General features: G+C 41.1%; 1 protein-coding gene across 1 annotated transcript; it reads left to right on the plus strand.

Annotated features, from left to right (window-relative positions):
* On the plus strand, window positions 664-3474 carry LOC107617968. Its single transcript, XM_021109475.1, has 7 exons — window positions 664-1469; window positions 1974-2058; window positions 2140-2229; window positions 2619-2692; window positions 2927-3011; window positions 3124-3213; window positions 3412-3474. Exons 1-7 carry the CDS (start codon window positions 664-666, stop codon window positions 3472-3474), a joined length of 1293 nt encoding a protein of 430 aa, XP_020965134.1.

Consider the following 12206-nt stretch of genomic DNA (forward strand, 5'->3'; position numbering starts at 1 on the left):
GAGATTTTAGAATCTCAATCTGAGGACAAGGAGATGGGGTATGTCTTGCAACAAGTGGTGGAGGAAGAGATTGTTCACTACAAGAAAAATACCCATTCAGCCACACTTTTTTTAAGTTACATTTGAAAAGCGTAGCCTATTCTATGAATAGGCTACGCTTTTCTCCGTGTTGCCTTTTTATATGAGAAAAAGATACACAATTGTGGCATCATTTAAAAAGTGTAGCCTTAGGTATTTTAAAAATCACTTATAAAGCGTAGCCGTAGGTTGATATCTATAGGTTCACTTTTTGTATCAAAGGGGACGCTTTTAGAGAGTAGCCTATTTATTAAATTTTGGGTGTGTTTTAAAAGTGATGCCTAATGTGTCTAGAGCAAAAAATTTGACACTCAGTGAATTTTTTCCCTTTTTTCCCTGAAAGCAAAGTCACATACACTTAGTAAAATTTTTGTCATTCCCTCCAAAGAACGCACCTTCATTCATCCTCGCAACCCTACCTCCCTGCACCTACTTCGTAAACCCTCCCAACCCTGCCAATTAATTGTTCAAAACCCTAACTCCCCTTCCAATTAATTGTTTAAATGCACGCAGCCTTTCCTTTCACACACACACCCAGATCCGAGAGAATGAGTGAACCAGAGGGAGGAGAGGAGGAAGACAGAGATGAGAGCACGAGCGAGAGAACAGAGAGTGAGAGGGGGTCACCGCCGCAATGTCGCTACAGCCGCTGCCATCGCCTTCGTGGAGGAGGGAGTCCGGAGGAGAGAGAGAGAAAGACGATTCACAGACGAGATGGAGAGAGAGGACGAAGACGTGACGCGAGAGAGAAGGAGGCTGTTCCGTCGTGCACTGTCATCGCTCCTGGGGTCAATTGAAGCCACCGCCGCTGCTAGGGCTTGCCATGCTCCTGTTCTCACTTTCGGCTTTGACTTCTTTGCTTCTCGCGGCCTCGGTCCAAACGACGTCGCAGCAGCAATTACCCGCAAGATGTCCCAACTGAACCCTAACTCCTCGCGATGCGGCAATTGCGGCGGCGGTGACTACGACGTCTCTGTGGTCATCGATTCGGGCTCCAGTTGCGCGCAGACGGAGGGTTCGGAAGCTCAGTGTCCGTTGAAGTGTGGTAAAGTTATTTTTGGCGGGAAGTTGAGTGACGAAGATTTTGATGAGATGCTGAAGCGTTGTTTGGGGAATGTAGGCGGTGGAGGGAAGGGTTATAGTGTTGTGGTTTTTAATGGGGACAAGGAGGAAGGGGAAGTGAGGGCTGTGGTGGGTAAGTACCGGCATGCGTGGGTACTCGGCCACGTTTCAGAGGATGAGGCGGCTTCAAGAACAGCTGAGATCTTTGCCAGGTTGTTTATGAGTGGCGGGAGTGAAGGGAATTCGATTCGCAGTGAGTTCATGCCGGTTGGTGCTGATGGCAGGTTCAGTTTGCTCAATTCAGAGCCACAAGATTGGATATATGATTGGTATGGATTGTGAAATTGAGACTCCATTTCAGTGTTCTTTTAATGAGGTTTTATTTCAATTTTTTTTTCTTTCAAAAACTAGCTATTGATGTTTTATAAATAGGAATTAATGTTCCATTTACTGACAGTGTAAAGTGTCACTGTCAGCAAATGAAAATACAATTAAGTGTCAGATTAGTATACCCTTTACAATAGTACCCATTATGATTTCTCACTTGCAATTTGATTGATGGATAGTGTAAAACTTTTTACATTGAAGGGCATAGAAATTCATCTTAGATGGATGATAAGTATTTATTTTGCTATATTGTATCTAGATGTGTTATTTATAAGTTAGGCACTCAGAATTCACATGTTTTAAGTGGTGACATAGAGGCTTTAACAGTTATTCTAGATCATTGTTGAACTGTTCTTTTGCTTTTATATGTGTTGTCATGAATATTATTAGCTTAGTTTTCTTCGAAAGAGTTTCATCCTGAAGTTTCTGTGGTGATCTTAATATAGGGGTTTTCATGAAATTGACAAGACTCTGTTGCATCCTGTGATCCAAGCTTTGCAACCTATAGCAAACATAACGGTTGAAAGCCAGGTATAGCCTTTTATACATGTGATGGTTAAAAAGTTGTGGCATTGTTTAGATTTGAATGATTTTCTTGTTCCTAATTGGCAGGTTTTATACTACACGCCAAAGTCTTCTTTTTCGTACTGGGATGATATACACGGAAGCCACATATTCAGTACCAAAGATCTTCCTTTCTTTGTATACATTCTCTTTGGTCTTGACTTATTTATAGTTTGTAGCAAATTTACCATTATTTAGTTCTAACTTTAGACCCTTTCTACTTTTGTATCATTGGATAGATGATGTGCCTTTCTACCCGAAAATATTTGATTTGTTGGCATAATTAGTGATTATCAGATAAAGTCACAGCGCTTTGAACATTTTGAAGTTCCTGTGTCTATTGAGTTATGCATATGTCTTTTGTAGAGATGGTTCAACTTACGTGAGTTCTTTATCACTGCTAATGCATTAGAAAGTATCTGCAGAACCTTGCAATTTTTCTTGTAGTATTTACTTAATATCTATCTGAGATACAACAATAATAAATTTGGTGATGTATTTGATGTAAATATTTTGATGTTGAACAGCTTAATTCAAATGAGTGGCATCTAGATACTTCAGTTGCAGCGGGAGGGAGATCTAAAGTATTGCAACTTGTGGTGTATACTCTTCAGCTCAATCCTAGATTTATTTACTTCTTTTCATAATCTAAGAATTCGTTTCTTCTTTTACTTTTGATAGCCTTCCTAGTGCTAGCATTAAATGGAAAAAATTGAAATTTCTTCTGTCTCATTGTCTCTACTGCTATTACAATTCTCTATTGTGATTAGTTTGTTGATTCTGATCTGCGTTTAGACAGAGCTTACATTAAATGTTTCCTTGTATATAATGGCAGGTATATACCATCTGCAAAGGAATGTCCTCTGCAATTGGAGCTTCCAAATAGAGATCTCTCCAAGACTAATGGCTTTATATCTCCTGTTATTCATCTCACCTTCAAAATTTCCTTACTTTATCATTTTGTAATATTACATGTCTTATAAAATTCCAAATTTGTGATTGTTATGAAGAGCCTATTTTGGAATATTGCAGATGTGGGGTGGTGTTGTTGTATGGAATCCCGAAAGTTGTGTAAAGGATTTGGAGAGTAAAGATCCAGACAGACGTGTGATTTCTCCCCAGGTTTTCCTTTTAGTTTGTTAACACTCATTAATCAAAATCTTCAATTATATACATCGAAAGTAACCCAATTTTCGGAAAATTTTATTCTGTTTATTTTCAACCCAGTGTAATAAGTTCTCATTAACAAATAATTGATATATCTGAGCCATTACAATTCAGCAATTATTTTAAAGCACTTTTATTTATTTTCTTGTTTAGATAGAGAATATTATGCTATTTGTTTATGCTGGTATACATACATATCATAAGTTCAGTTTCTGAACATGGTTTGAGCTAAAGTTGTTCCTATGAAATCACATGAATGAATTTTTATCCTAAATCTTGATGGTTCTAAGTGAATGAATTGCTCAAGTTTCCAACTGCACTTTGCCAGCTTCAATAAGTAATCAACATTATGTTCCATTTTCGTTTTCTTTTGCACCATCTTTTAAGTGATCCATCTCTACTAGTCCTAGAAGCTGTGCATTCTTTTATACATTGAGAGGGAGCAAAAACAGGAGCGTTCTTCAAGTTTTTTGCTCTTCATCAATCATAGCACCAAGAGAAAGAGAATGATGGCCAAGGAGGGAGCTGACTGAAGCTTAAGAGGGAGCTGCGTTCCACTCACCCAACCGTCGAACAAGATATTTAAAGAACAAGATTTTTTTCTCTTCTATCAGAAGGTTAATAGCTTTTATTAGAAGATACTTATGTAGGATACAATATTTTGGTTTTTTATAGTTTATTAGTAGTAAATTCTAAGTGGTCTAATGTATATTTTGATATGGGTATGTTTAATTTAGTGTGAGATGTATGAATACTCATTTATGATCATCCCAATATTTTTAGTTCATTATAAATATATTTTGTTAAAGGATAATTTTTATTATTTAAAAAAATATTGTATGTTTTTATTATGTATTTATTTTTATTTTATAATTTTTGACTAATTTAATTAAAAAAAATAGGATTATACATATAATCATATTACTAAATATTAGGTTTTAGAAAAAAAATTATTAGAATATATATATATATATATATATAAAATAAAAAAAAACAATGAGGGACCTAAGGCTACACTTATATACAGTAGCTATAATATACAAAAAAAAGAGGGATCTAAGGCTACGCTTATAAAAGGTAGCTATGGTATACAATGTGGCTACGCTTTACAAGTGATGCAGTAACGTTGAAAAGCGTAGCCTATTCAGGAAAAATGAAAGCTGAAAAGCGTAGCCTTTGGTCCTGGACAGCATCACTTGAAAAGCGTAGCCTATTCTCAAATGCGAAAAGCGTAGCCTTTGAGAATAGGCAACGGCCGAATATGAATCACTCCAAAAAGCGTAGCCGTAGCCTAAGGCATCATTTTTTTTCACTTTTGGCTACACTTTTCATGTGTACCTGAATGGGTATTTTTCTTGTAGTGGTTGAAGAAGAAGAAGTGGTTGAAGAGTTAGAGGAAGTTGAACAAGAGGTGAATTTCAAACTTGAGAGCACTTCCACACCAAGTGACATTGTCGATGATTTAGTGGAAGTTGTTGAACCTTCTTCCAATGAGCTTGAATTTGATGGTGAGGAGGATGATGCGCAACCTCCAAGGCATAGTATGAATGATGAAAGATTGGAAGAGGGTGATCAAGAGGCAAGCTCCACCAATGAAGAATGTGTGGAAGAAGTTGGTGGGCAAAGAATTGAAGTTGAAAAAGCTTGCCAAGAGGTGGAGGTAGTCAAAGAAGAGCACAAGGGAATGTAACTCACATGACCATTGGAGATGTCCCTTCCTAAGTCCCCATCCAACATAACATTCAAGTGGGTAAAATTCTTATCTCTAATCTTTACTTTCCCACTTGAATATGATTTGATTGAGACGGATGGGCAACTTAGAGCTCTTTGTGGGGTTAAGAACAAAAGGAAATTGAGTAGTGGGTGGAAATGCCAATCAAGGTTCCTTATGGTTGGAAGCCTAAAGTCTAAGTGCAATGGTTGGTATAATTCTCAACTAAAGGGGTATAGGAAGATGCTTTGGTGTTTACTTGAGAATTCGGATCACTTCTCACCCAATTGGAATTGTGATGATCAACTTGAGGATGGGTGTAGAAACAAGATTTGGGATCCGGGTATATATGAGGATCAATTTTGGGAACTCTTAGCTTGTGAAGGACTTCATCAAGACTTGTTGCAACTCATTAGAAATTTTGGAGCACAATGGAAAACCAAGCATTGGTGGAGGTTCCAACATGAATTCAAGCACAAGCCACCATAACAAGGAGCTTCCCAAATGTCCAACTTAAGGACTTAAACTAAAAGTGCTAGGTGGGAGACACCCCACCATGGTAAACTCTTTTCATTTTTCTCTATTGTAAATATTGGTAGAATAGGTTTGATTTCATGTTTTTTTTTTGTTTGTTGAGTTTATTTGGTAGTATAATATGTTAAATAAGGTTTTAAGGTGTTTGGGTAGCTGTTTGGAGGTTTGGAATGCTTGGTTTGGTGCAAGAACTTGGAAAAATTTTGAAAAACAGAGCACCAACCCGCGCGCGCGCACCTGGCGCGTACGCGCGTCTCAAGCATTTTTGACCATCCACGCGGACGCGCCATGTACGCGGACGCGTGGATGCAAAAATCTCACCGCTCCATACATTGAGCCGAGAGTTGCGCCTACACTGCGCCAGCACCATGCCTGAGGCACAAACCACCCGCGTGTGGGCGCACCTGGCGTGTACGCGCCGTTGAAGCTAATCGCGCAATGCGCGCGCACGCACGCTGTGCGCGTGCGCGCCGATAGCGTCACCTACCCTCCTGGTACATGTCCCAGAGAGTTATGCCCAGTTTGTGTCTATCCTGTGCCTATAACCCACGCGTGCGCGCACCTGGCGCGTACGCCTCCTTTAGCCAAACTGTGCATCGGCGCGGAAGCGTGCATGATGCGTCCGCGCCGGTAAAAAAAAAAATTCTTTTCTTCCATTTTCTTTTATTACATTTGCTTATTTTCATTTATTGCATTTTAATTTTGTTTTAATAATGGTGTTGAATTCTCTTACTCAATTATTGAGAATTTCTTGGTTAATCTTGGTGCTTCTAGACTTGTTTGATATTGATGGGTAATGAAATATTTAATTCAATGCTTAACCTTTGATGATCCTTATATTCTTTGTGCATTGATATGAGCTTACATGTCTTTCATGACCCACTCTTTCTAGTCGAACTTGATGCTTTTAAGTGCTCTTCATGCCTTGACTTTACTCTTGCATCAAGTATTAATTGATATGCCATTTGCCTATATTGCTTCCTCACTCACATGCGTAGCTAACATGTAGTGAGAACCCTACCCTTAATTGGCATTAGCCCTTGCCTATGTTCTATTGCTTTCATATCTTTGTTTGAGGCTTAATTTTCTTTCTTTTTCCTCTCCTTTGAGGTTGGCCACCAAGAAGGAAAGAAAAGGAAAAGCTTCTAAATGGGGCAACAAACAAGTCCTTTCGCACAACCTTTTGGAGGAACTCATCAATTGTAGCAACCCATCCACCTTGCTCTTCTTTGCATGCACCGAGGACGGTGCAAATTTCTAAGTGTGGGGAGGTCGTCCGACTGACCTCCATGGGTAACAACTTCCTTTTTCAACACCAAATTCTTAATTTTTGTCCTTGTTAGTTAGTTGTTGCATTGCATGATAGGTTGCATGCTAGTTAGAAATTGTACATATTTTACCACTTCTTTTTATATTAGGACTACTTGGTTAGGGTGATGATTTCTTTTCCAAGAAACTGTTTTTAGGGCACCCTACCAATTTGAAAAAAAAAATTTTGTGTTGAACTTGCTTGAAGAATGTATTTTGGAACATGGTTTTTGAGCTAAGAACAGAAGCATGTGAGTTTTGAGCCCAATTGTATGGTTACATCTTATAACCACTTATTTTCATTCTTGTGTGCATTGTTCTCTTTCTATGATTGTGATCTTTGATTCGTTTGATTCTATATGTCCATTATTCCATGTATACATGCATTTATATGATTGAGGCCATCATTTCATTTAGCTCACTTACCCAAATATCCTACCTTTTATCAACCATTGTTAGCCAAACTTGAGCCTATTTAATCCCTTTTGTTCTTAATGTTAGCACATCATTACCCTTAAGCGAAAAATAATAAATGTCCTTAATTTGGATCTTTGATTAGCTCAGGCTAGTGAGGGTGCGTATCATTTGGGTATGGGAACCTTGGGACATTGGTTGAAGTAAAAGTGTATTTTTTTTTATTTTTTTTTTGAAAATTATGGGATTGGGTACATGCTTATGCATTAAATATGTAAAACCATATGCATTGATACTGTTCATACCCTGGATCGAGCTATCCGACCTGGGATGATTCGAGGTAGAGCGACCGACCTCTTCAGGTCTGACTATCCGACCTCTTCTCAAAGAGCTCGGCCAAATCAACAAGAGAGCCCAGATTAACGGCCCAAATAGAGGAACGCGACCCGAATCCTAAGGCGGCCTAAGCCTATAGAGATGAAAGCAGTTCCGTTGAAGATACGCTGACCTCAACTCAAAGATAAAGATAAGATAAGATAACTAACTTATCTTATCCAAAAGGTCACATCTCACCATTATAAATACACTGGAGCACCCAGGTATAACTCATACTCTGATTCTACATAACACCTGTTTAATACCCATGCTAACTTAAGCATCGGAGTCTCTTGCAGGTACCCCCCACCCTCCGGTGGTCGAGGATCAGCAGTGCAGCAAGTCCAACAAGTCGGACACAACAGCTCCGACCGCCACCAGCCAGCCGGACACGTCATCTCCGACCAGAACCGAAGATCTCATCCGAGATTGACCTCCAGTTTCAGGTAACCCTCGGAACATTGGCGCCGTTGCCGGGGACCTGGAAGTCATCCCATCACCATGGCGGACAACCATGACAATGACCACGACTCAGATCTAGAAAATAGAACACCGCACAAAAATGCGGACGCCCCACCAAAAGACACTCTGGAATCCAATGGAGACAAAAATTCAGCTAAACCGGGAGCAATAGAAGCCCTTCAAGATCGCGTGAAACAACTTGAAGAAGAAACCCAACGACAACGAGAAATCGGAAAAGATCTACAAAAGGAAGTACGGCGACGTAGAGAATTGGAAGACAAGTTACAGCAATTAGAAGCCGATCTAAAAGCCCCTCGGGTCACTCCTGAGAAAAGCTCACGCAAAGAACAAGATCCGTTCACCAGGGAAATCATGAAAACCAAAATTCCAAAAGACTTCAAACTCCCGGATATGATTTTGTATGATGGCACCACCGATCCCAATCATCATCTCAGTAACTTCAGAAGCAGAATGCACCTTACCGATGCCTTAGATGCCATTTGCTGCAAAGCCTTTCCGACAACCCTCACGAAGACGGCGATCAGATGGTTCGACAGCTTACCTCCCATGTCCATCTTACACTTCGACGACCTAGCCGGAAAGTTCCTTGCCAGATTCTCCATCCAGAAAGATAAAGCTAAACACGCCCCCAGTCTACTAGGGATCAAACAAGGAGATCGGGAAAGCCTCCGCAACTACATGGAAAGATTCGTCAAAACATGCATGGACATACAAAGCTTACCCACAGAGGCCGCCATCATGGGACTTATCAACGGCCTACGAGAGGGACTTTTCAGCCAGTCTATATCAAAAAAGTACCCGACCTCCTTAGACGAAGTGCAGGAATGGGCAGAAAAATACATCAACATGGAAGAAAATGCTCGGTTAGGAGAGACTTCGAAATCGGGGGCCTCCTACCGTGACAGAGACAAGGAATCTAAAAGAAAAGAAGACCGACAAGGGGAGAAAATTAAAAAATACCATAATTATACTCCCCTCAGAGCATCCCTAGTCGAAATATACAAAGAAGTCTGCCATACAAAAAAAATCCCCCCAGCACGGCCCCTCAAAGGAAAAAGGGGAGGAGGAAATCGGAAGGAATATTTTGAATATCATCGGGTCAGAGGACACGCTACCAACGAATGCTTCGACTTAAAAAATATCATAGAAAAATTGGTAAGGGAAGGAAAATTAGATCGATTCCTGGCCACCCGAGATGATGATCAAAGAAAAAGGCGAAGGGATGAAGATACCGAGCGAACAGAACGATCACCTCGGACACCAGAAAGACATGTCCACATGATACATGGTGGATTCACAGCAGGAGGGATCTCCAAATCTTCCCGCAAAAGGTATCTCAAAGAAGTATATCATGTCGAAGGAGAGGAGGAAGCACTCAACATCCCAGCGATGACATTCACTAAGGAGGACGCGTCCGGCATCATCACGGGACACGACGATCCCATGGTCATCACCATCATATTGGCAAACGCCAACCTACACCGCACCTTAATAGACCAAGGGAGTTCTGCCGACATCTTATTCAAGACAGCCTTTGACAAACTCAGCTTAGAAGAAAAAGAACTTAAGGCATATCCAAACAGTCTGTTCGGGTTAGGAGATACCCTGGTTTGACCACTAGGATATATATCATTACATACAACCTTCAGAAAAGGAGACCAATCCAGGACCCTCAAAATAGACTACATCATAGTCAATGCAAGTTCAGCTTACAATGCTCTCATAGGTCGGACAACACTCAACCAACTCGGCGCAATAGTCTCGACCCCACACCTATGTATGAAGTTCCCAACTCCAAAAGGGATAGCCACGATAAAAGCTGACCAAAAGATGGCACGACACTGTTATAACGAAAGCCTAAACCTCAGAGGCAAAGGAGAAGAGTTCCACGCAATCGAGTTGGGCGGAGTTCAACGACGAGAAGATCTTCGCCCCCAACCAGAGGGCGAGATAGAAAAAATTCAGATCGGGGACACCTCAGAAAAAATAACTAATATCGGCACCATCCTTAAAGGATATTTAAAAGAATTGCTAATACAATTCTTACGAGATAATGTCGACCTCTTTGCATGGAAAGCCGCGGATATGCCAGGCATAGACCCTAAGCTAATGTGCCACAAGTTGGCGGTCTACCCAGGATCTCGACCAGTACAGCAGAGATGAAGAAAGCTTGGGCCAGAGCGATCCCAGGCTGTGGAAGAGCAAATACAGGCACTACTGGAAGCCGAATTTATAAGAGAAGTTAAATACCCGCTATGGCTAGCCAACATCGTCCTGGTGAAAAATTCGAATGGGAAGTGGCGAATGTGCACCGATTACACCGATCTCAACAAAGCTTGTCCAAAAGATCCATACCCACTCCCAAGTATTGATGCCCTGGTAGATGCTTCCTCTGGATATAAATATCTCTCGTTTATGGACGCATATTCAGGATACAACCAAATTCCCATGTATCCACCAGATCAAGAAAAGACCTCATTTTTAACACCAAAGGCAAACTACTGTTACGTCGTGATGCCCTTCGGTCTCAAGAACGCAGGAGCTACTTATCAAAGACTAATGAATAAAGTTTTTGCGGATCACATCGGAAACATCATGGAGGTCTATGTGGACGACATGCTAGTAAAAACACAAGGCGAAGAGACACTGTTGTCTGACTTGTCTCAAGTATTCGACACCATTAGGAAGCATAACATGCGACTTAATCCCGCGAAATGCACCTTTGCAGTAGAAGCAGGCAAATTCTTAGGCTTCATGCTCACTCAAAGAGGAATTGAAGCAAATTCAGACAAATGTCAGGCCATACTTAACATGAAGAGCCCAACCTGTGTTAAAGAAGTATAGCAACTCAACGGGAGACTGGCCGTCCTATCCCGATTCTTAGCGGGAGCCGCGATAAGATCTCTTCCCTTTTATGCTACTTTAAGAAAGGGAAAACAATTCGAATGGACATTAGAGTGCGAACAAGCCTTCCAAGACCTCAAGAAGTTCTTAGGATAGCCACTTATCCTATCCCGACCGCGAGTTGGAGAACCACTCATATTATACCTCGCGGTGGGAAGTAAGGCAGTAGCATCAGCACTAGTCAGAGAAGACGAAAATGGACAACAACCCGTCTACTTCATTAGCAAGGCACTACAGGGATCCGAGCTGAACTACCAGAAAATAGAAATATTTGCCTATACTCTTATCCTAACATCTCGACGACTTCGCCCGTACTTCCAGGCTCACACCATTAAGGTTCGAACTAACCAGCCCATAAAAGGAATATTGCAGAAAACAGATCTAGCAGGCAGAATTCTACAATGGGCAGTCGAGTTGTCAGAGTTTGACCTCTAATATGAAGCTCAGACGGCCATTAAATCACAGTATCTGGCCGATTTTATCACAGAATTCACAGATGCCCTAGAAACCCCCACAGAATGGAATCTTTACGTGGACGGTTCTTCAAATAAAACTGAAAATGGTGCGGGCGTGATAATAGAAAGCAACCAAGGAACCCAAGTTGAGCTCTCCCTCAAGTTCGGGTTCCCGGCCTCAAACAACCAGGCGGAATATGAAGCATTATTAGCTGGTTTAAAGCTGGCTAAAGAAGTCGGAGCTCAAAAACTCAACATTTACAGCTATTCACAAGTGGTCACATCGCAAATAACAGGGAGCTACCAAGCCAAAGATTCCACCATGAAAAAATATTTGGATAAAACCAAGGAACAGCTCAGACAAATAGGGGAGTATAAGATCTGCCATATACCCCACGAACAAAATGCCCGAGCTGACGCACTCTCAAAACTAGCCAGCACCAAACCAGGAGGCAACAATAGAAGCCTCATCCAGGAAATGTTGCAGAACCCGTCAATCTCCGAAGAGGAAAAAGTCCTGACTATAACAAGTCAGGACCAAGGATGGATGACCCCTATAGCCAACTACCTCAGAACAGGAATACTCCCCACAGAAGAAAAGGACGCAAAAAGGCTAAAAAGGGAGGCACAGTACTACACCATCATAAACAACATCCTGTACAAAAGAGGAATCTCAACACCTTTACTAAAATGCGTGCCAACCTCTAACACAAAAGAAGTGCTAGAGGAAATACACGGTGGTATCTATGGCAATCATCTCGGAG

This window comes from Arachis ipaensis, chromosome B01 (assembly GCF_000816755.2).
Source record: "Arachis ipaensis cultivar K30076 chromosome B01, Araip1.1, whole genome shotgun sequence".
In the NCBI taxonomy this organism is placed as follows: Eukaryota; Viridiplantae; Streptophyta; class Magnoliopsida; order Fabales; family Fabaceae; genus Arachis; species Arachis ipaensis.